The sequence below is a fragment of the Neopsephotus bourkii genome, unplaced genomic scaffold, assembly GCF_033783945.1.
Source record: "Neopsephotus bourkii isolate Nb327-2 ecotype Australia unplaced genomic scaffold, CSIRO-AGI_Nbou_v1 NB_1780, whole genome shotgun sequence".
In the NCBI taxonomy this organism is placed as follows: domain Eukaryota; kingdom Metazoa; phylum Chordata; class Aves; order Psittaciformes; family Psittacidae; genus Neopsephotus; species Neopsephotus bourkii.
This window is the reverse complement of record NW_026902254.1, coordinates 1,156,144-1,182,067: the sequence shown is the minus strand read 5'-3', so window position 1 is coordinate 1,182,067 and position 25,924 is coordinate 1,156,144. Positions and strand designations below refer to the sequence as shown.

Genomic DNA, 25,924 nt, shown 5'->3' with positions numbered 1-25,924 from the left:
CCTTGCATTTAGAAACTACAGAGCTGTGATAGCTAAACCAGACACTTCCAATATACAGATCTTGATGATGAAAAATTCTGATCGAAGCCTATGGATGTAATATAAATGTAGCACCAAAATAATATTGCCAACTAATATTCTCTTAGCTGTGAAGGCACACTAGGAGTGTTGCTTCAAAAAGTGCTGATCAGTTAACAGGAAAACCTTCAGAGCAAAACCCTATTGAGGATACAGTTTTGCTTTATGTCTAGGGCTTTTATGAAGATGAGATTTACACCAGCTTGGGGGATGCGACACAGAAGAGTCTTATATTTCTGTGTTGCCAGAAATCATATTTAAAGTGATGGTTCTTGGATGTGGTGCTGGTGACACTCTCCAGCATCATTCACAAGGTAAACTACTATGACAAAAACCAATCCAGGCCTTACACGGGAGTTTTCTTGACTAAAATTTTCTTCCTGCATTTAAAACATTATTTGACTTTTGTCAACAAAGAAAACAAAGTTCAAGGAAAGAAATTTACTGCCAGCAACTTAATCATTGTAATGGTCTCTTGTGACTTCACAAATATTGTGATGAATCTCTGTTCAATAGTTTTTTGTTGATTTTTTTTTTTCCCTGACAATATTTAAGGGAGCTTAATTCTAATATTTAGATGAAATATTGAGTCTTGTGAACATAGGCTATGTTTATGCTGCAGTAATCAAGATATGTGCATTGATTTATGGGCATGAGGACTATCGAGCAACCCCGTCTAGTGGAAGGTGTCCCTGTCAATGGTAGCAGGGTTGAAAATAGATAACTTAAAATCTAACCATTCTATCTTTCTATGCTTCTACAATTTTCTTAGTCAGGATGCAAAAATTTCTGTGACTAAGGAAGTATCCTGTGACTCCAGCAATTGGAATGTGTTCCTCCCAGCTTTACCATGTAACTTCTGAAAGTTACGTCACTTTTCTGGGTCCCCATTTCTTCTTATGCAGGGGTGGTGTGTTTTGTTAATTTATTAATTACAATCTATTACAAAAGACTGCGTAACTGTGATGTGGACTTTTTGAAGGTGTTACCAGGTTGCAGCATCCATAACTGAGATACTGAAATATCATAAAAGGCTCATTTTTTTTCAAAATCACAAGTGAGTTTCTTTTCTGTAGGTGTCAAACTTTTTCTTTTACTTTGTTATTGATTAGGTGTGCATTGTACAGAAGAGAGACACCAAGAAAATGTATGCCATGAAATATATGAATAAACAGAAGTGCATTGAGAGAGATGAAGTTAGAAATGTTTTTCGGGAGCTACAGATAATGCAAGGCCTGGAGCACCCCTTCCTAGTCAATCTCTGGTAAGCAAATCTTTAAAATTCTATCAAGGATCACTTGTTTTCTCCTTTTTGATGAATCAGTTCAGGTTATGGAAGGCTGGAAAGCTGAAAAGTATGAAAAATATTTAGTATTTAGGTTTTGCAGAGGGTTTGCTTTCATTAATATTTTAAAGGTGTCCTTTTGCATTGGGATATTTAAACATCACACTCACATTTTCATTTTGGGTTTGGTTTCTCTCCAGATTGTTACAGCAGTGTGTGGAAATGTGCTCTTCTTTACAGCTTCATCATTTTCTGTTTGACAATACCTGGACTAAACATCTGTTGTAAGGCTGTGGAATATCAAACCTAACAATTCTATTTTTTTTTTTTTAGTTGCTTCAGAGGAAATTCAGAATGCAATTACTCTCTAAAAACAGCAGGCATTGAATAGCAGGAAAACACTTTTTTGTCCCTTGGAATTTCTCTTATCTTCCTTGTGCTAGCCACTGAATGCCTTAGTCACAGATGAGTGTGAGAAAATGTTGATCAAGTAAAGACTAGCTTCAACTACATCACAAACTTAAAATATTTTCTGGCTTTTACATGCCGATAGTAGTAATGGGATGCAGACTTTTCCTCCCTTATCTAGAAATGACCTATATAATGAAAAAGAAATGGGGACATAAAGCATCATGGTATGAAAACTGTTTCGTTTGTGAGTAGCTTGATTAGCTGCAGATGGTCACAGTGCAAACAGACCTTCTGTTTTCCGAGGTTTAGCTGTCAATGCTTAACATACAGTCTTTTGCCCATCCTCTAGCTCAATCTTGACCTGTACAGGTGAAAAATTTCTCGTTGTCAGGTTCTGGCTTAAGTGAAGACAGCAAAGGATTTGATTCCAAAATTCATTCAAAAAGGACCTAATCATATGTATGTGCGAATTGGTCTCCACTTCACATGAATGATCATATTTGAGCTAACTTAATATCCTGTTGGAGGTTTAAGGAAAAACATAAATATTGTGACTGTAAACCAAAACTTTCCCAGTGTATTTTCCAAGGTTCCAGACACCTGTACTCTGTCCCATGCACCTGTCTTATGTGAGCCATCCCTTTCCCAAACACCTCCTGGGATACTTCCAGAGTCACAGTGTCCCACAGATCTATGTTGTGTGGCCAGTGCTCTTCAGCAGCCCTTCCTAGAAGAGGCACAAGCAGCTCCCTGCCAAGTAGCCAGTGTGCTACTTCTTGTTAAAGGTGGGGAACTGTGTAGTGAAACCTGGGATATATGAGACTCTACTGAGATTCAGGGACTTGGACACAAACAATTAAAACTGTAGAAAATTTTGCAAAAATAATTTAATTGACACTTAGAGTTTTCACCTGAAGTGTTCCCCTCAAACATTACATGTTCAAATGTTTAATGATTCAAACCTGACTCCAGAGTGGGCTCACCCTGCGCTAGTACAGCAAATGAAAATCTTGAACCCAAACCTCCCCCAGATTAATCTAGTCTACCCAAAATGACTCATTCTTTGTACCAGGCTCATAAAGCATTTCTATAATTTACCTTGCACAAGCCTAAATGAATTTAAAATAGATTCTGTTATATTTCTGGAGTGTCTGCGCTTGCAGTGTTCCAGACCTCTGAATTATCTATTTCAGCTTTTGCCTGAATTTCAAGGTGTTCTACATATTGTCTTCAGATAATTACTTCTGTTATTGAACTATAAGGGCAAACCACAAAATTCACAAGAGACCCTTGAATAACGGTCACATCTGTTATAATAACACTAAGCCTTATGGAGCTCTTGAACATATAAATTATATTTATTTAATAATTGGCCTTACATTTTATTTATTTTCTGTCATGAAAAAAGAAACATTGTAAGTACAAATGGAGTATTCCTTAAGCATTTTTTATGTATTTCCAGAATAATCTCTTAAAATAACAGAATTTTCATTGATTGTTGGTGAAATTAGCAGCCTGTTTAATGTGTTTTTTACTTCCAGTTTAAACATAATAATAATTAGCATCAAATGCATTTACATTGAAGCTATAACTTACCTTAAATGATTAGCAGGAACCCATGAGATTTCCTCTTATAAGTCAATTCCTGGCGTACTAACAGAAGGAAATAGTTGAAGATGCATTTCTTCTACAGTAGTTGCATCTAGATTTGTGTTTCACTTTTCAGAGTTAGATTTTTTTCTGTTCATTTTGTTGACTGCATTGTAAATGTATAAATGGGCTACTAATTCTATCTTGTTTCACAAGCTGGAATATTAATGTAACAAGGAATGGTTATGTCATGGTATATGGACAATAACACAGCTGCAGTCTGTGTAAATGTTGGGATTCTTTTGACTGAGCTGTTTTGGACTAGTCTGTCTATCTAAGCTCTATCACACTCTAAGGGCACAAATCATTTTTCTGTAATACTGCCTAAGGTAAGATTTCAGTGATTAAAACTCATAAATCCCATCAGCCTCATAAATTTAATTGGCATTTCCCCACTTATTTGGGGTCTCCAACTGAATTCCCAAGGATATTCAGCAGTAAGTACTGATCTGCCACTGAGAAGTCTGCTGAAGTCCCCACATCAGTAGCCAGTCCCTGACACTGTTCACTAAACTAAAAACCCACTAGCTCTCTTAGACAAAACCAGAAATTCAGTTATAGGCAGGACTCAGACTAAGGTGAGTTGTGGAAAAAATCTTTTCCAAAATGGCTTAATTGTGCCTTTTACATTAGATTGTCATTAGATAAAAGCTGGAAAGACTTTGGATGAGGAACTGTAGTAAAGTGTGTTTGCATAAAACACCTTGTGGGCTTGTCGTTCAACAGTCATGTAGCTTGTGAAGAACTGGGAATCTGGCTGCCTATGTTAAAGGAAACCTAGTCATCACGTCTCCTGCTCTCCAGACGAGTTGACTACTTTTCCGGTCCACAAAACATGATGATAGTGCCAGGATATTGAAATAGGTATATAAATATATATATGCAATATATATATTTAAATAAATTTCTATATAGAAATATATATATTCAGTATATATATTTACTTACATAAATAGTTATATAAAAATATACCTATCTTGTTTGCCCCTTGTAATGTCAGTGAAAAATAATTATCTGGCTGAACCAGTCTGGATAAGACTCCAAAAGTCATCAGAAAAATCTACATTTTTCCATTGATTTGAAAGGGAAATTAGGTACTTATTTTGGTTGCATTGTCCCTTCCCTTGACTTCTCTGTTCTCTAATCCTCGCTCATACAAAGTAAGACTTAAGCTTAAGTAGGCAGCCTAGATCTGATCTGCTGTTCTTTTGTCTGGAAGAGATACACATAATGAAAAAATTAAGAAATTTATTACCAAAATACTTAGGTTTTTTTCTTTTTTCAAAGTATCATTTTCTGTGAGATGTGTTTCAGTGTCCTCAATTTTTTTTTTTTCTTTTGGAAGAATTGAAATGAAATATTATTTCTTTTAGTTAAAAATTTCAAATTCCAGCTCCATACTTAAAACATATTTGGAGGAAATTCTGCTCATGAAAATATTTTCATGAGTTGGTGGGACTTTCCTGACCAGAACAGCTGATTTCAAAAGTTAACCATCAAGATCTTCAAAATAAAGTTAATAGAGTGGTAAATCTCCCAACAATTCCTTGAACCAAAAGAACTAACCAAGCACTTTCATCTTCCTTTGAGGAATTATACCACCAGGAAGAAAAGTTGAAAACTCAAGAAACAAAGATGAAGGCTGGAAAGCCCTTTAAGTTATGCATGATAACTGCACAAAGTAATGAGATATGTGTAAGCAATCTGTCATCAGCTAAATTCTCATGAAGAGAAAGAGAAGACTCAAGAAGGCAAACCTTCTGCAGTGGGTAATTCTGCTGGCATCCATCAGTAACCCCATCATACAGAAGAATACAAAACAGCTAATATAAAACAAGGGTAGCATCTCAACTCCAAGAAATATATATTAAAAAGCTTTTTGAGGCTCATGCATCTTCTCTAAGCTTTATTAAATTTAGCTTCACAATCTCAACTTATAAATCATATTATTTGAAGTATGAGCTCCCTTTCATAACATCTGATACAGAAAATAATAATTCTTCTGTAAATGCTCATAATAGCTTGGAGGATAACTGTTTTTCAGGAAGGGCTTGGGGTTGATTTATAACCTTCATTTTAGAAATTAAATTGAATAAATTCTTCAAGATATGTGAGCCTTGTAGCCAGTTTTATCACTTTTAGAGGCATTTCTTATAATAGGTATTCCCTCTTAAAATGAAAAGCAGTCCTGTTTTTTATCATGTGTATTGCAAGCATAGACGAATGAGCTGCAGAAATGTCAGCTGCTAACACAGTCCCACCTTGATACTACAACGTGCTCCTCTGAGATCCAGCATTTGATCTGTGCTTATCCTTCCCCAAATATCTGGATGTCCCTTGTGGAACAAGAGTGGCATTCCTGAAAGGATTTATATTTTAAATATCTTTCTCACAACATGCATTAGGACTGAGCCTAGGTCACTCTCTATGAGCCAGGTCACTCTCTATGTCCCAATGTGGCTAGTTGTCATTACCTGACTTGTCTTCAAACGTGAGTAATCCACTGGCTGCTCTGAAAATAATACAGCTTACCACAAAAGACAGAAGACTTTTGTTAATAATAATAATAATAAAAATGTGTATCAAAATAATTTTTATCTGCTGATGTAGAACAGAAAAATACGAAAAGAAATTTTGCACCTCAAAACTTTTAGAACATTGAGGTGATTTTTCACAGTCTTGCTTAAAGCAAGCATATCCTTTTTAAATTGTCAGAACAATTTCAAAGGCAGCAAAGAGAGAAGGATGAAGATTTACTTTTGTCATCTTATAGGTCATTTTCCTAGTATGGACAGAACAATATGATATATTTAACAACCCATGAAAAAGCATTAGCTGGATTTTCAGAGTGGCTCTATATTTTGTTGTATTCTCTTTCTACACGTCACTCTGTGGAAACTGTACTTATTTTGTAAGACAGATCTGCAAAAGTACGTTACTGCTACCATCTAGAGTAAGACTAACTTTCAAATCCAATGAAAACTGGAATAAGAAAAGAACACAAATCACAGAAAAAATGTTTCTGCATTTCTGAATTCAACTAGTACTCCAACCTGTCTTCAAAAGAAAGCGGAGATGAAAAAGAGAAAAAAGAATGCTGGAGAGAAGAAATTATTGATTCAGTCTCAAGTGTTGTATGGGTTGTTTTATGCACACACATGTACATATACATAACTGGAAATTTTTACTTCCCTGTGAAGATGCCCTTTCTAGAAGAGGCTGAGAGAAACATCACCTTAGATTTACCCCATAGCACAGCTCTGCTCCTCAGACTGGTATCAGAAACGTAAATAAACTTGCAAACTTAGGGAAGCAAGAACACCTGGCCAAGTGTTCTACTGCTGCGTAGAGATGAAAATCAACAATCATAGAATCATAGAATCATAGAATAGTTAGGGTTGGAAAGGACCTTAAGATCGTCAAGTTCCAACCCCCCTGCCATGGGCAGGGACACCTCGCTCTAAACCATATTACCCAAGGCCTCGTCCAACCTGGCCTTGAACACTGCCAGTGATGGAGCATTCACAACTTCCCTGGGCAACCTATTCCACTGCCTCACCACCCTAACAGGAAAGAATTTCCTCCTTATATCCAATCTAAACTTCCCCTGTTTAAGTTTTAACCCATTACCCCTTGTCCGACCACTACAGTCCCTAGTGAAGAGTCCATCCCCAGCATCCCTATATGCCCCCTTCAGATACTGGAAAGCTGCTATGAGGTCTCCAGGCAGCCTTCTCTTCTCCAGGCTGAACAGTCCCAACTTTCTCAGCCTGTCTTCATAGGGGAGGTGCTCCAGATCCCTGATCATTCTCGTGGCCCTCCTCTGGACTTGTTCCAACAGATCCATGTCCTTTTTATGTTGAGGACACCAGAACTGTACACAATACTCCAAGTAAGGTCTCACGAGAGCAGAATAAAGGGGCAGGATCACCTCCTTTGACCTACTGGTCACACTCCTTTTGATGCAGCCCAGGATACGGTTGGCTTTCTGGGCTGCAAGCGCACACTGCTGGCTCATGTTCATTTTCTCATCGACCAGCACCCCCAAGTCCTTCTCCTCAGGGCTGCTCTGAATCTCTTCTCTGCCCAGCCTGTAGCTGTGCCTGACATTGCTCCGAACCAGGTATAGGACCTTGCACTTGGCATGGTTAATCTTCACAAGGTTGGCATCAGCCCACCTCACAAGCGTGTCAAGGTCCCTCTGGATGGCATTCCTTCCCTCCAGCGTATCAACCGAACCACACAGCTTGGTGTCATAGGCCAGGGCTTGTGCTTTCTGTGCTTTCATAGATGCACCATACCACCACATGTTTTAGAGCCTCTGTGCGTATCTGCTGTCAGATCAGTCTTCTGGATCCAGCAGAATATGATTCCAGACACTCTTCCCATACCCCTTTACAGACAGAAAGTTAATCCATCCTTCATCTCCAAGATTTACTGTATTGGGTTTGTATTGGTTGATAGCAGGGGAGCTACACGGGTGACTTTTATGAGAAGCTGATAGAAACTTCCCCCGTGTCTGATGGAGCCAATGCAGCTGGTTCCAAGAGGGACTCACTCTTGGCCAAGGTTGAGCCCATCAGTGACAACTGTAGTGCCTCTGGAATAAGGTATTGAGGGGGGTGAGGAGGGGCAGGGAGAACTCCTCAACAGCAACTGAAGTCAAAGAGCAGAGTGAGAATATACCAGAGAAACAGCCCTGCAGATACCAAGGTCAGTGTAGAAGCATGGCAGGAGGTGCTGCAGGTACCAGAGCAGAGATTCCCTTGCACCCTGTGGTGCAGCTCATGGTGAGACAGCTTTGCCCCTGCAGCCCATGGCGGTCCATGGAGCAAGGGAATGCCCAAAGGATGCTGTCACCCTGTGGGAATCCCATGCTGGATCAGGGTCATGGCAGAACCTGTGGCTCCATGGAGCAGGTTTGCTGCAGGGCCCCAAGGAGCCTTCACTGGAGCAGGTTTGCTGCATGACTGGTGACCCTGTGGGAGACCCACACTGAAACCGTCTGTTCCTGAAGGACTGCACCCCATGAAGGGTCCCACAGTGGAGCAGTTCACGGAGCTGCTGCCTGTGGGAAGGGCTCATGCTGGAGAGGTTCGTGGAGAACTGTCTCCTGTGGGAAGGACCCAACAGTGGAGCATGGGAAGAGTGTGAGGAGTCCTCCCTCTGAGGAGGAGGGAGTGACAGAGAAATCAGGAGTGAAGTTGAGCCCTGGAAGAAGGGAGGGGTGAGGGGAAGGTGTTTTAAAATTTATTTTTTGTTTTCTCATTATCCTGCTCTGATTTGACCGGCAATAAATGAAACTAATTTCCCTGAGTCAAAACTGGTTTTCCCATGATGGTAACTGATAAGTGGTCTCTCCTTGTCCTTATCTCAACCCAAGAGCCTTTTGTTATATTTCCTCTCCTCTGTTCAGCTGAGGAGAGGATTGATAGAGCAGCTTTGGTGGACACCTGGTGCCCAGCCACAGTCAGCTCATCACTTTTATTTCATGAAAGCCCATTACCATTCTCACTATCATCATTTCTGCTTTCAGTTTGTACTCAGATTATGTCAGCAATAGATAGAAGGAGAGGCAGGATTGCTCTAAAATAGACCGACCCAAAGGGGAGGGGTTTGAGTATCCTCACAAGTGATGAACCAGTGTCTAACACTTCTCTGATTCCTTCTCTTCGAATGCAGGCTGTCACCACTGTAATCAGACTTCTATTCAGCCCAGACATTTTTGTGACAACCTAATTCTATGGTACATCTTGTATCAGGAGGTTCAGTCTGGATTTTCATTTGTGATTCTTTTTGCTCTCCCAACATCTTTACACACCAAGCACACTTTCTGTGTTTTCTTTTTTACATAGCCACCTCATCTATACGTCGATCCTTGAGGCTTTACAAGCACCTTGTTTTCTTCAGCAGCCAATGCCTTGCTTGTACAAACCTTTCTTGTGCAAATTGTGAAAGGCTTTAAATATATAAATAAATTTAAATAAATTATTTTTTCCTGGTATTTTTCCTTAAGGCAAGTAATAATAACAATCACTTACTCTGGTCCACTGTTACTTATTCAATGGAAGTGTATAGCATCCATCACAATCAAGCCTTTCAGTGAGACCATTTGTCACAAGAGTCCTGGACATGAACTTGTCTTCTCTTCCACTACAGCTGTTTCCAGTGTTTGGTTTGTTTAAAAAAACCAAAGGAAACAAGCAAGTCATCCTTCCCATTCATCCCCCCTCCAGAATATACATCCTTGTGCTGTTTAGTGGGTTTGGTTTTTAAGTTGTGTAGTTTTCTACCATTTGCGATATGATTTCTCTTATATACAGAAAGGAGTACAAGGTACAAAATCCCACTTCTCCTGCATAGCAAATCACCAGTCTGGAGGAGTAGAGTGGGTATGTACCCAGGCTTGCTCTCTCTAAGATATATTCCAGTCACTTGTTTGAGCCTTCATAAACATCTGTAAGACTACCTCTAAAAGGACATGGGGTGAGGCTGGCGGTGTTTGGGGAAGGGGTGAAGCATACAGCTTTCATAATCTAGTCCTCTTCTGCTTACCCCCCAAGAATGGAGTCTTATGAAATCAGAGACTGTTCAGCCAGCTCTCCCCAGCTGTTGCTAAGTATTTTTCAAGTAAATATGCCAAATAGTCAAATTGAGTGCTTTTGCCTACTTTGTCATAGAACATAGACACAGCTTTTGTCTTCTGATGGTTCTTCTGCTTCAAATTTCTCTTAGAAAAAGCAGCAACTTCTCTGGCTTGTGCTAATGAGACACAGATGCAACACCTCATGTGTAATTACTTTTGGAGCTATTTTAGGAGATATACTCACATGTGCTGATGCTCCAGAAGATAGCTGAAAATAGGAGGAGATATTTTACATGTGTTTGTTCCAACAATGTATGTCAGTGTTTTCCATCACACAAAACTGAAATAACATTCTAAACTGGAAGACACTGTTCATACAAGGATGACCATTTTGGAGAATGCTGATGTATTTTGTAGACTTAAATAAAATCCATTTGACAAGAGAATATTAACACCAAATTTCTCCTCTGCCAGCACTGAAGAAAGTTTACAATTACTTCATATTTCCCCTTTTCAATTCTATATGAGGAAGCCCACAAGTATCTTAAATACCCATATCAATCGTTAGCTTTAAGGATTAAGAACAGTAATATAAATCATGTTTACAGATTTTTTTGAACAATTCTTACAGTGAGGAATAAACTGTCTCAAAAAATGTATGTAGATTTATGTAAACTAGATTGTTGAGTGTACCTAAACTCCTCTCATCTTTGCCTCTTGAACAAAACAGTGAGCAAATGCATCAGATTACAATTTGCCAAAGAATTGAAGCCAACATTAGAGAATCAAGATGTTTCTGGATATTCAGATTATTTTTCCTTCTCCTGGAAGCAAGAGACTTAGAAGAAAGCAAAAAATTAGATTTTAATCAGCACATTTTTTGCTTAATTTTCTGTTAAAACTATATTCAGCCATCTCTATGTACAACTTTCATATACCCAAGTAGTTAGGCTACGTCATTAACATTTCCTATGCTGCTTTGACTACTACTATCACTGCATTAGTTAGGATTAAACCTTTTATTGGATTTGAATAGACTACTCTGTTAATAGGAGAGTCAGAATTGCAGATCAGCATCCCATAATAGTTTATATTTTCATAGAAGACTGCTATAAACGAACAGACAGCAGTATAACATGTGACCAAACACTCAGACAATCTAATTATTTAAATGTACATTCCATTTTAAAGGCTAGTGACCAGAATGCAAATTGTCAGTTTTAACCATTGGCTTTGACTGATTTGTCTCTCTTTGCTGTCATGGAAACCTACATTAAATTAAAGGCAAAGAAACAATGGAACCTAATTAATGTCCCATGCATCTTCTGTCCAGCAGAAGTACTGGGTAGTTATTTGTAACATGTCAGCACCCACTACATGCTTGTCAAATGCATAAAGGATTGTTAGTAAAATAAAAAAGTATTCCTATAAATATATATAAAAAGAAATAAGAAGTTCAAGATGGATAGGAAAGAATCTTTCCTCCTCATAACGCCCCAGATGACATATTTTGAGGGATAAATGTAAAGGAGGAAAGACCATTCTGAACTGCTCTTTCATTTAGTCCCTGCAGTTAGCTGGTTTCTCACCAAGAGCAAGAACCAACCTGTATGAGACACAAGAGCCTGTTGGATTGCTTGAGAGGAGATGTCAGGGTGTAAACACTGGTGGAGAGAGGAATCATCAAGATAGGGGCAAGAGGATGTTAAAGAAATAGTTGAGAAAGAAGGATCTCTCCTCGTTAAACACTACTTTGTCACCTGATTTCTTTCATTTGTCTTTGTACTATATTATGTACTTCACTTCGAGATCTCTTTTTTTTTTTTTTCCCCAAAGACTCATTGTTCGAAGAGGTAGGAGCCACCACATCTTACTTTCCTAAATTTGTACTTAGAAGAAGACACTGCAGGTATGATGGCACACATGATCTTTTATGTATGCTTCTCCTGCAGTTTCATGTTAAAAATTCAGTACTCAGAGAATGTAGAAGAGGGTAGAGGACAGCATGGGTTAAAGTCCTGTAAGCTTAAGTGGAACTTTTTATTATTTAATCAACTTCTTTAAATAAGTCAGGAAATTAAAAATAATACTTTTTTCCCCAGGTTAATCAATGGATAGTTATGGGATTTTGTCTTTACTACTGATTCTAGACTGCAACAAAACCCACCATGACACAAGGAAGGAGATGCTTGTTGGGCATTATCATTTAATTTCACTGTCAGTATAAGTCCTCCACTTCTGGGAATTATGAATGGATAAAAGAAAGCATCTTTCCAAGTTTAAACTGCATCACTTCACACACAACTGATTAAACAGGGGACAAGAGTGTTTAAGCAGGGAGTATATTGATTTCTGCTGATGTACCACCGAACAGTCTGACTGTCACAGTGATGGGATTCTAGTGCCAGCCACACTGTGCTTTCAGTCTGGCTGGGAGCCTTGGCCATGACTCATGTCCTATTCTGTGCGCAGGGCTGGAAAACACGGTGCACAACATTGCTCCCCAGCCCATGGCATTTGACATCTCCATTTCTCTGAAGCTACTGACAGCAGTCTTATTTTCCTGTGTCATAAAGGAGTCAAGCCTGCAAGGGTGTAGAGGTGTTCACCCAGGGTTCCCTGCTTGAGCAGAGGCTGGATAACAATTTACAGGGCCCCATTTTTCTCTTGGCCCTGGAAAGAGCACAGACAACTCAGGAAAGCACACGAGCCTTGGTGACATTCTAAGTTTTCAGATGTCTCCTGGGTAGAAGAGACAAAAAAGACTTTCTAGAGTGTGAAATGAACCTGCTCATTAGAACAGTTAGAGTAATGAATACAGGATGTAATTAAACCAGGCTATACTTGTCAAAGGTTATGACAATACTAATTAAAGATATTATTTCATCTGAATTGGAGTATCAACTATTGCCACTAGTTATGCAGCTAATGTGCATGTGGCATCAGTTGTACTAAACAGACAACAAAAGAAGTAACTGCAGGCAACTCAATATTTACTGATGGGGCATCCTGAAGCTGGCATATCAAAACACTATTTAAAAGGTCATAAAATACTCTCAAATTATTTACCAAAAAAAATAATAAAGATATATTTAAAAGTAGTTTATCCAGCTACATTTCAGGAAATAAAATAAACCATTTCAGATTTCACCAGACATCAACAGCCTTCATATAAGGAAATGGCCTGCCAGCCAGACAACTCCAGAGCAGATTAAGAATAACAGGAGAGGAAACCCAGGAGACTACATCTGAGCAAGCATTTCACTGTATGTCACAAGTGAGTAACAGACCTTGCTGAGCAGAAAAAGGCCTAACATGATTGATTAGGAACAGAGGCAGATGCAGTATGGAGTTGTTTAAGGGCTCAAAGGAAAATAAAATACAAGCTCACTGGCAGAATAGTGCTAACAAAAAAGTTCAATTTCTTCTTCAGGAATGAACTGGGTCAAAGAGTCAAGAAAAACAGTGCTTTTTCCTGCTTTACTCTGAGTAAATCCTGTTGTGCTGTTCAGCTGCCCCATTCTGCTGCTCACACAGCTCTGGCAAAATGCTCATCTTAGAGCTTTTTACTTGGGATGTGGAGGAAGAGCTGTTCATTTCTTGATAGCACACCTGGGTGACATGGTCACCTCAGACCTAGTCCCAAAGCCACAGCACTCTCTGTGATGCTAGATGCTCACAATGTCGCTTTCAATGTTTCACTACTTTTGAAAGCCAGACTTATAACTCTTTCTATATTTTTATATTCAAATGACTACTGACAGTTTTTCAGTAGAATTCAGATAAAATTCTTGTTTCCATTTGAACAAATGCTAGAAAAATCTATCCTTCATAAGTATCACTTTGTAATTTAAGTGATCCCAAATATGGATCAGAATCAGATTTTGGTCCTCAGTATTATTCTGTGGGAGCCTTGTTAGACACCATCCGCTGTCAGAATAGTGGTAGTACAACTGTAGGTAGTTTGGCTAAGCCCATACTTTGCTAAAAACTACTTAATTGCAGGAAGTTAGACCATGACAAATGGAAGACTTGGCTATACCAGACTTCTAGATCTAGTAGAAATATGCAGGTATTCACATATTAACCCTGGAACACCCAGTAAACCTGTTTCACAAAGTGAAAATTATCCTACATCTCAATTCTCTACCCACTGAAGGTGAAAAATGCTTTCTCCTTGCATCCCACAGTTCACATCCCTCATCAGGCTCATTATCACTTCTGTCTGAATCCTTATTTTCTTTATCCTCCTCCCTGGTGGTGAGCTTGTGAAAGCCACAGTAAGGAAGATTTACTTCTATGAATTTTGTTTTGCTTATTTGTTTTCCAGCAACACTCAATCCCACCACTGTGGCTTTTTGCAAGAAAGAATTTACCCTCTGCACCCTGGACAAATTCTAGTTTAGATGGGTACAGAGAATGTGACAGGCAGAACTCACTGTCCTGCTGGCCACAACTGATTTGCAGGGAAATTTAAATAGCCATCTTCTTCATAGCCCATGACCTTTTATTGGTTAGGATGCAATTTGCAAAAGGTACATCATCAGTAGAAAAAGAACCTTAAATTGTCCTTTATGTGGTGTGTACTTATGAAACATAAGAGTTAGTCTCTTCTAATGAGAACCTTACAGTGCAAAAATGTCATTAATGTAGAAATAGGATACCATTAATAATTTTCTAAAGTCTTACTATCAGCTTCTCACTGCACTTTACAAGTACAATAAATATAATTTTAGCTCAATGAAATGGAATTAACAACACACTCAGGCTGTAAAAATCTGTAGTTGACTTTTAAAATAATAAAAGCTTTGATAAATTTTAATGAACCAGGGCAAAGCTTCCCTAAGCAGGCAATACTAAAACAATAGGGCATTACAGAACTTCCTGCTTTGGTTCAATGACACCATTTGCCACTTTAAATCCACTCTATTTGAAATAATTTTTACAATGTAAAACTTAAATGGCTTTATATTTAGGATTTTTGTTATTATTTATTTCCACCTCTTATCCCTATATAGTCAGACTTTTGGATTCTGTTCTGTCCCTTCCAGATATTTGGCCAAAAAGTCCCCAACTTAATATTTGACAACATGAAAAATAGACTTGGCATTCTATCAGAAGGCAAAAGGAGAGATCTAGCATGAAGAGCTAACATATTACTTGGAATACACAGGTGTTATTCCAGTCACTATTTCAATATTACCTGCTTGTTCTGTGGTGGGTTTTTTGTTTTAAATATTGGTGTCCTGACTTCAACCAATTAAAAAAAAAAAAAAAAAAAAGGAATTTACCTATGTGTTTTATCTGGTTTAAACTTTAAACTAAAAGTATTATCACTAAAATGCCAAAAATACTCTACAGTAAACCAGGAATAGTTTCCAAGCGATATTATACCACTGACAGTCTTTGAAAATAACATTTTTGGACTAAGTGTAGATTTGTAAGATCTGTTCAGTATCCACGTTTTGCAGGGAAACTGTGATGAACTTTTCTTTTGTAATGATCATTGAATCACAGAATAGTTAAAGTTGGAAAGGACGTTAAGATCATCTAGTTGCAACCTCCCTATCAAGGGCAGGGACGCCTCACTCATCATATAATTTACACTCACACTCTGGATATCTAGAGACAATTTCACAGGGCATCCAAGACAGTTTTGCAATCTGATGGCTGTCCCACAGTTGATCTTCATTAATGCAGTGCTGAACAGCATTTTATATAGTCTACCTTTAAGAGAGCTTTTAATACAGGCTAATTACTGTCTCAGTTTCCAGAGCATGGGTAACAATTGATCCTGCCTGCCTGAAAACAGAAAACAGCAGATTTGCATGATGAACTAATTACTGTTACTGATTATGAGAACCACTTTACCTACAGGACCTTGGTTATCAGTCTAATTACACACTAGCTATCATGTTTGGCATTGATAACCCTTAAAGCAGAGAATTTAAAAAAAAAAAAAAAAAGGCAAAAGAAGGGCACTGCTTTCCTGAATTGGCAGTTGAGGAGTCTGAAGCGATGTCTCAGTGCTTTTCTTCTTTCTTTCTCATTTCATTACTCTGAGAGCACTGAAAACCAGCTTCCCTGCAAGCTCTCCTGAGAATACCTCTGCCACAGCACTGGGAGCTCTGCTTCTCTCAAAAAAAAAAAGTACTCATCCCTGACACAAATGTGCAGATGATTATTGTGACAATCTACACCACAGACCTGAGACATGGCCAAGGCTAATGCCAAGCTCAGGAGGGTCTCCTTTGCATAGTAGCTGACCCCCCGTGGAAAAGAACAATGCAATAATTGCAGACTCATAGGTTGAACTTGACTGAAACTGTACATCCCTAAAACAAAAGGGATTATTTGTTCCAGCAGCTTGAGATTCACCAGTGTTTATAATAAATTTCCTCTTGCAGTGAAAGGTTTGTGTGAGAAAAGTTTGTTATGGGTCAGCAAATAAAAGTCTTCGCCACAATAAGTCTCTGCTCCTAAGAAAGGTCCCAGGGTGCCATGAGACACACGAGATGAAATGTCTGCTGCAGCAGTTTTTAATGCAAGAAAGATCAAAACTTTAACTATGCCACAGGCCAATTCCTGCTTTCAAGAGGAACATATTAAAGTTAAGTCCAAAGATATCTATTTCAAGGCGACAGCAATTTCTCATAGGCAACAATTAATTGCCAGAACAAAATTCAGTAAACACAGACTTGAGACAGTATTCCAGTACTGGAAGTTAACATCTTAGGGTATTAAAATCAGCACAAAAATAAATAACTGCTAGGTCATGCATTCACCTGTCAGTGAAGATGTTAACAGCTAACATTCTTTTAGCACAAGCATCCAGAGGTTACCAGCTGGCAAGGTTGAGTTTGATGTCATTTCCACAGCCAGAAATAATATCCTGAATATTTGCAACTCAAGACAAATCTTTCTGATATTCCCTTCTTCCAATTATCCTACTCTTCCTGCTGTTTCTTCACCTTTTCCTGCCCTTTTTCCTCCATCATTATCTCTCCTAAGGCTCTGGGGAACAGACATGTTTTCAATCTTAGATATAAAACTTCCATATCTTTACCTACTTCAAAGTTACATTAATACAGTGATGAATTGATCTAGCTATTTGAGAAAAGTACTTACCCTTTGCTCCCTCTGTAGCAAAAAGAGTTCACCCATCTCAGCTCTGTGCAAGAAAATAAATATATCTTTCTCCCCTGATTTACACTTTCTTTTTGCCTGGAAAGAAATCTTAGAGCCCATCAGATAGTTAGAATTGTTCAGGATTACATGGTCTGGGGTTCATGACCTCAGCTAAGTTCACAAAAGGAGTAAGAAGTGTACAGGCTAGTTGCAAACAATCAATCTGTGTCCTAACAGGAAAAACCACAAGCCCCCTGCTCCCTTTCAAAAATATCATATAGTTCTTCTGTTAGATCACGAAAAGCCTTTAGTATGGAGTCTCATGAAGCTCAGAAAGCTGGTCATAGTACTTACCAGAGAGGAAACTTTCACTCTAAATTAGGTCTATTACGTCAAGGCAAGTTACACAGCCACAACACTGCAGACACTAAGCAAACCACCTAAGACTGACCTAAGAAACCTACTTTTGGTGCTTGGAGTCTCTAAATAGTAAGTGATACTCCTTGATTGGAAGCAATCTGGAAGGCATGCTAAGGCACGTGAAAAACAACAAGGTGCTTAGTGACAGCCAGCATGGCTTCACCAAGGGAAAATCCTGCCTGACCTATTTTGTGGCCTTCTATGATGGGGCTACAGAGCTGATGGACAGCAGTAAAGCAGTTGATGTCATCTACCTGGATTTGTGTAAAGCGTTCGACACTGTCCCACACGACATTCTTGTCTCTAAATTGGACAGACATCAATTTGATGGATGGACCACTCGGTGGATAAAGAACTGGCTGGGTGGCCCCACATAAAGAGTTGTGGTCAATGGCTCAATGTCCGGCTGGAGACCAGTAACGAGTGGTGTCCCTCAGGGATCGGTGTTGGGACCGGTCTTGTTTAACATCTTCGTTGCTGACATGGACAGTGGGATTAAGTGCTCCCTCAGCAAGTTTGCCGATGACACCAAGCTGTGTGGTTCAGTTGATACGCTGGAGGGAAGGAATGCCATCCAGAGGGACCTTGACAAGCTTGTGAGGTGGGCTGATGCCAACCTCATGAAGCTTAACCATGCCAAGTGCAAGGTCCTATACCTGGTTCGGAGCAATGCCAGGTGCAGCTACAGGCTGGGCAGAGAAGAGATTCAGAGCAGCCCTGAGGAGAAGGACTTGGGGGTGCTGGTAGATGAGAAAATGAACATGAGCCAGCGGTGTGCGCTTGCAGCCCAGAAAGCCAACCGTATCCTGGGCTGCATCAAAAGGAGCGTGACCAACAGGTAGAAGGAGGTGATCCTGCCCCTTTATTCTGCTCTCGTGAGACCTCATCTGGAGTATTGTGTGCAGTTCTGGTGTCCTCAACATAAAAAGGACATGGATCTGTTGGAACAAGTCCAGAGGAGGGCCACGAGAATGATCAGGGATCTGGAGCACCTCCCATATGAAGACAGGCTGAGAAAGTTGGGGCTGTTCAGCCTGGAGAAGAGAAGGTTGCGTGGAGACCACATAGGAGCGTTCCAGTATCTGAAGGGGGCCTATAGGGATGCTGGGGATGGACTCTTCATTAGGGACTGTAGTGGTTGGACAAGGGGTAATGGGTTAAAACTTAAGCGGGAAGTTTAGATTGGATATAAGGAGGAAATTCTTTCCTGTTAGGGTGGTGAGGCACTGGAATAGGTTGCCCAGGGAGGTTGTGAATGCTCCATCCCTGGCAGTGTTCAAGACCAGGTTGGACAAGGCCTTGGGTGATACGGTTTAGTGTGAGGTGTCCCTGCCCGTGTCAGGGGGGTTGGAACTTGATGATCTTAAGGTCCTTTCCAACCCTAACTATTCTATGATTCTATAAGTTCTTCAAGGCTGTGTCTGTATGAGAAAGGAGCACACTGCTTGCTCTGTAGGAATGGATTTCTAGAGCAAAGCAATTGTTGCTGAGGTTCTAAAATGCATACTATGCTTATTTCAAAGTTCTTTGCTTCAGACTAAATCTAGTTCAGGCTGAGTCCATGGTGGTGTGCACTAGGTGCATTTCTAAAGAGAATCTTCTTGTTCCTTCAAAATTGAATTGGCTCTAATACTGCTCTGGAAGGTGTATCAGACCACAGTAACTGTGGCTGTGGGGAAAACCACTTCAGAAGTGTGCTCCTTGTCTAAACTAAAGTGTTAATTTAGACACATTTTCTGCTATCTTCTCCATGACAGTAGCTCTCAAGAGAAGTACTGAACTTCAGACTTATGCCACTTAGGAGGCATTCAAAAGCACAACTTAACACCTTGCTTGACACTGAAATCAAGAGCTTATCGTAACAAATGGAAATAGCAAAGCTCTTCCAGAGGACACTCTGATGTCTAAAGGATCGCCAATAAGTTGCACAAAAAGTTGATATAGACTTGCATGTACAAAGCTTTACTATCAGGGTGCATAACTAATGCTGTACATTGACTTCAAAGTTGTTGGAGAGAGTGAAGGCATGGAGGTTGGGGGTGTGGGAACGAAGAGGGAAAAATAGAGATAGAGCACTGCCCAGCTGGGAGAAGTGGTTGGTAGGGCAAGGCATTAGCACCTTCACAGTGCAGAGGTGTTTCCTGGCAGTGCTCTGGTAGTTTCATAGCTTTCCTTGGGACTCCTTCAAACTCCTTGTCAGTTCTTATGATAGCATGAACACCCATTGCAGCAGACTTCTTCAGATGCACGTGTTGTACACTGACTGGCTGCTAAGCTCTGTACATCTGTATTGTAAGTTCATATTTTCGAGTATTTGAATAATTATGTACAATGTTATCTATGGGGCTGAATATGTAAGTAGAATATGAAGAGTACAGGGTTACAGACTAAAAGCTATAATGTCAATCCACAAACACGGTGTTAAAGAATATGGCATTGCAGCTCCATGAAGGCAAAGGCAGTTGGGATGCTTTCCCTTGGGGTGAAGTCACTGCCACAGTGTTTTTGGTGTGTGCAAGTGAAAGGTTACTAGTGAAGGGCGGGCAATGTAATTGGAAATGGAAGGTCCTTCCTCAGTATTAACAGTAGTTAAAACACACATACAACAAATACTATTTTGGAATAGTTATCTAAGGACCAGGTTCAGAGTAATGAAATGCTACATGAAGACCTCATAGAAGCCCTCCAGTATCTGAAGGAGGCCTATAGGGATGCTGGGGAGGGACTCTTCTTTAGGGACTGTAATGATAGGACAAGGAGTAATGGGTTAAAACTTAAACAGGGGAAGTTTAGATTGGATATGAGGAAGAAGTTCTTTACTGTTAGGGTGGTGAAGCACTGGAATGGGTTGCCCAGGGAAGCTGTGAATGCTTCTTCCCTGGTGGTGTTCACGGCCAGGTTAGACAAAGCCTGGGGTGACATAGTTTAGTGTGAGGTGTCTCTGTCCATGGCAGGGGGGTTGGAACCTGATGATCTTAAGGTCCTTTCCAACCATAACTATTCTATGATTCTATGGTTTGTTAAGCAGTAAGCACCCCTACCCTTTGTCTTTTCAGACATCCACTACTGTTTTAAATGCCATTGTGTTCAGAAAAGTCACCTGCTAATTGCTAGTCTTAAAATCTACATAGTACTGCTTCCAACCACTGTATGTAAAATTATTTGGTCAATATTTTATAGTGGTGGCTTCTTTAGAGGCAGAACTGTTGATTCTAATAGTTTAAATCAAAGATAGAGGACTGTCTTCACTCAACAGTAATTACCTCGTAATTTGAGTTAGATACTTAGTAGTAAGTAATAATGTTTAGAATACAAAATTGATAACTGGATGCTTTTATAATTGAAACTGTTATTGGTGAGTCATAAACAGCAACTGAGAGGAAATGAAAGATGCATCTGTGTGGAACTTGCAGCCATCAGATCTGTTTTTGCTTAAACAAGAAGAAGCCAGGTTATCAGAAAAATGTTTGTTTCAGAGAAATAAATAGTCAGCTGTAGAAGGAACTGATACCTGTCCTTCCCCCAGTGAAGCAAGTGTTTATCTGATGAAGCTGACTATACTCTCCTTTTAGCTGATGTTCTTATCCATATAAGAAAAGGGAAGGATATATCTGTAATGCCAAAACTATTTGTCCCTGGTGTCGATAAAAGATCAGGAGCTGGCTGTGGAGAGAATTATTACTTACCCTTCCCTTTCCCCTACCCTTGAATTTCTTGAGTACCAGAAGTTCATAGTGAGTGCTGTCACATCCACTGTCAGTGCACCAATGGGATTTGCCTTTCATCCAGGTCTGTGCTCTTCGCTCAAACTTTTTCCCAATCTTCTGAAGAGTGTTGCAAGGAAAACATACCCTAAGGGTTATTTATCCTCAAATTCCACAATACTAAAAGGCATGTATATGTGCAACAAAGATGAGAATTTCTTCCACTACAGGAGGAGGTTCTTGAGATCCAGTGCATTTACTACTAGCAGTTTAGCAACCATAATTTTTGTATTGCAATTAAATTTGTGAACAGCACAGAATTAATTTGAGAGATTTTTTTTGGCTGAAGTCTCTTCTGTTTCGAATTCTATATACATTTCCATAGAGAATGGGCGTGAAATGCTTTAATTCAGTTGTGACAGCAATTAGCAACATTCATGCTGCCTTTGCACTGAGGGAAAGGATTAGGTTAAAAGTTAAAATTTAAAGGCAGAAAAGCACCAGACATAGCTACTGTATATTTTGGGGTTTGTTTTGTGTTGTGTTCTAGTTTTATGGATGAGAAGATTTGCATTAAGTATGAATTGTATAACCAGATTTATACCAGTGTAATTTTCTGAGTTAATAAGGCTACTCTAATTTTCCTCTTTGCTCAGAATGCTCCTTCTAATCTTTTTCATCAAGATCAAAATCTGAAAGTATATTTTCTCACAGGGATAGGTTTTCTGTGTGTTTAAAAGCCTGCCTTTCCCTTATATTTGTTTTCTTCCTTCTTTTCCTTTTGGTCTCCTGGGTGTTGATTACAAAGCCATTAAAACTTCTTGCTGTGGAAGCAAAAGTTTGATGTGGAATGATATTGGTAACTGTCACCACCCAGCCCTTCTCCATTTTCAAAAGGTCCCATGAATTTTTGGATAGGAATTTAAAAATTGAAAGTCGTGAAAGGTACAAACCTCTCTTCAGCGCCATTACATGGATCAGTCTTCAGAGGGACCTCAGGTCATTCAAGTGTAACTGGTTTATACTCTGGAACTGGGAACTTTCTGCCTTCATTCTTATCATCCCTTTTCTGTCCTGCTCCTTTCTCCTTGGTTTTTTTTTTTCCTGAACTTATTTTTTTTCTCTTCCAGCTGTTTGTTCATGTTTGCCTTCCTTTTCAATAAACATTTTTTAATTCTTACTGACATGAACTGGTTAATTGGCCTTTTAAGGTAAATTAAAGCAACACCAATAATACTGTCCATTTGTGATTATTAATGTAATATTTTCTGGAATACAACAAATATGTCCTGTCTTTCCTAATGCTACAAGTGTCTTGTCACACAAAGACACATGGGTGACTAAAAATATTGCATGTGGTCAATAATCAGTTTTGTTGCTAGCAAAAAATCTACTGAATGTACAAGACGGTTTAAATAGCTGAGAGATCATTATATGTACTTCTAAGCATCCATCACTGTTCTGTCCTACTGGTTGTTTCAGCCTAGTGTTATGGTTGACTTCAAGGTACTGTGCATATGTATGCACCATTGTTTCTTCTTGTCCTTGTTGTCCTTGCCCTGTAGTCAATGCATAGTGTCTGATCACCACACATTTCTGTGAAGTTTTGTCCATCTGCAGCTGATTTGCAGCCTCAGAGCCCTTTTCTGTAGAAACATTCAGTACTAGAGCAAAAGTCAGTGCTTCACAGAAATTAATTTCTTTGATATGGACAGGTTTTATTATGGCTGAAACTTTCTGAAGGGTTTTTGTTTTCTTCATGTAGCCTAGTGCTGGGCTGTCTCAAGAATACTTACATGATCATAATAGATAAAACAGGAGTGGAAACAGTTTGTTCTGTCATGAATGTAAGAGGAACTGTGTGTGACCTACAAGAGGGAAGTGTAAGGATTCTTTGCTTTTTTAAATAGAAAGCAACATCTGAAAGACCAGGTTGAGTAAAATAACCAATAAATTTACCAAATTAACTTTATCAGATTTGAGATTTCCTGATGTTCCATTATATGCATGAAATCTTTAAGGTTGTACAAGTGTTTCTGGGAGTAAAATTATGCTGCCTGTAGCACATATGATATGTAGCACATTATGATAAATGCATGCAAGTTATCCAAATATATAAGTGGTTTGCCTCTAGCAGACTCTACACAGACTTGTATTTTAAAACAGATACATCTTTGTCAGTAGCATATTTCATTCTACAGTGAGACGTTCTGTAAAATCCTCATATTGGTGATGAGTTGGTAGTGAAGCTTTAGGTAATCTTTTTATGAGAAGGATTCATTGACAAACCTTCTAATAATAAAGTGTTAGGTCAAAGTTAATTTGAATGCTGCACACTGAGATGTCATTCTTTCCTTGCATTAATGCTTCATAGAGAACACAGGGCTGCATTAAGGCAGTTTTAATACTACTGAGTTGCATCCAAAGGGTCAATGGTGCTCTGCTGTGACTGATTAAATTTCTGTTTCATGAGGGCCACTGCAGTGATGTTCTTCATTTTCATACAGTAAGACCATACTTCTTTTGGGGCTCTGTAATTTCGTCCTGTATGCTCAAATCACTGATTATGAAGACTTTTGTTATGCTACAGGTTTGGGTTTTCTTTTTTTTTTGTGCTTTTCAGTAAGTTTAATGTTTATTCAACAATTATATCTGTAGGTTGATTGAACTCCATTAGAAGTTGCAAAACTGCATTTAAAAATTCTTTTAGATATTGTTATAGTTCTATAATGGAATATGTAATAGTACAGTATGTAGTATTCCATATAAAACAATTCTATATATGAGCATATATAGTATTCTGAAATACTATATATTCAATGAAGAAAATGCTTCTATATTAATTTTTTTTAATATATAAGAAAGACTACCAAGGTAGAACTGGGTGGGTCAAGCTAATTTCTGAATTACCCTGTAAATATATAAGGACAATAAAGGAAGGGATGGGGCTCTACAGCTTTTATTACAGTACTTGAGTATGATGCTTATTTCAGCAATCCCACAGGAAAGCTTTTGTCATTATTGCTTGTGTAGTTCGTGTAAAGTCCGCCCTAAAAGGTTTTGCGCTGCAGGTGGATATCGATAGCACTGGCAAAGTCACAACAGTCAAATGTGTTAATTCTTTCCAAATGAATGTTCTGGAGTACATGATGAAAATATTTTTTTGGGGCTAGAGTTGGCTACATCTATGATATTATGGTTGTGTAATATATTTGTGAGCTGGAATCACTTTGGTATACAGTCATCGAGTATTGGCTACATGGTGCATGAATCCTTGATCTTACAGAGGGAATCAGCTCTTTTTCTGTTTCCTCTCAGGAAACAATCACCATTCCATAGAAATCTCCTAACCTTAAGAAACTGTAAGTTAAATGTCCTTTTTCTAGGTAACATCTTTTTTTAGTAATGGTAAAAGAATAGTATTTATGTCTCTCCATGAAACAAATTACTGATATGAATCCAGTTATTTTGTTTTGGACCTTGAAAAAGGGATAAACTATAATTAGCAACAGTTTGTTAAACATCCATCAAAAGAAAAACCCTACAACCCAACAATACAACATAAAATATTCTCAGACATCCCCCTCACTGTGCTGGGAAAAGAGAGTAGAGTACCATGCAGTCATAAAGTGTGGTGGAAGAGAAAGTAGTGTGTGGTTGCCATTTTATATGAAAATTTAATTTCTTTTTACCAGAAAGAGTCAGAATTGTATCATATTCAATCGCCACTGGAAAATTTAAGTTTTTTCCTTCAAGTCAGATATATTTAATTTTCCTTAAAAAATAAAATAATAAAAACCCCCACATCAAAGCCAAAATGACCCCACTGAGAAATAATGAAATACAGATGTTTCATCAGATTTACTAGTTTACAATATAAGCAGTCTATATATATGTGTGTAAAGAACTTCATTAATTTTAAAATGTTGTCTTACCAGTCAAAATGATTCATGTTAGCTGCTTCTCAAAGCCTTTCACAGAACTCAGATGTCAACATTTCTTTCAAATTGTCAAATAAGAAAAGACTTTATCATCTTAAGATTCCATATTAGATGGAAAGCCCATTTTTCAGAAGTGATACTGCTCAATTTTTCTTCAGACCATGTTAATTTCTCCTATATTTAAAATCATATCATGACACCATTGATTTTAATATTTGCCTTCATCCAAAAATAAAAATCATGCTTGTGTCCAAGTCTGTGCTGGTGCAAGGCATGGTCCTGAACCAACTAAAAGGGTAGTGTAATCTTAGCCTCTGCTAGGAGCTTGTTGCTTGTTTTCTGGTCATTCAAATATAGACATAAACGACACAGGACAGAACATTCTTTTTTTATAAATTTTAATTATAATTCTAGCTCAAAATTATGACAGGTTTGCTTTTTTGAAATGAAAAGCTAATGACCCATGTAATGAATAAATTAAATGGTTTTATTCACTTTTCACGTTTCCTTACAAAATTAATCAAAAATGGAAAAGCTTGTTTAATCATGGGATGTCTTGTTGAAGCAGATGTTAATCAGTTTCCCAAACGTAATATTTGTTGTCAAAGCTTCTGCTCAAAATGTGTGTGTATTTGGCTTCCGATGAAGGAACCGTAAGTAAGTAGACCCTTAATTATTATTTTGTCGCATTGCTGCTTAGGCAATGTTTGTCTGGAACTCT

The 25,924-nt window shown here is 38.7% G+C and overlaps 1 protein-coding gene across 1 annotated transcript in view; it reads left to right on the top strand.

Moving 5' to 3' along the window:
• STK32B (serine/threonine kinase 32B) overlaps positions 1–25,924 on the top strand; it is a 161,926-nt gene that overhangs the window by 33,134 nt on the left and 102,868 nt on the right. Inside the window, exon 3 of the mRNA XM_061379764.1 lies at positions 1,191–1,342. Coding sequence (XP_061235748.1) covers positions 1,191–1,342 — 152 coding nt within the window. The remainder of the gene's footprint in view (positions 1–1,190; positions 1,343–25,924) is intronic.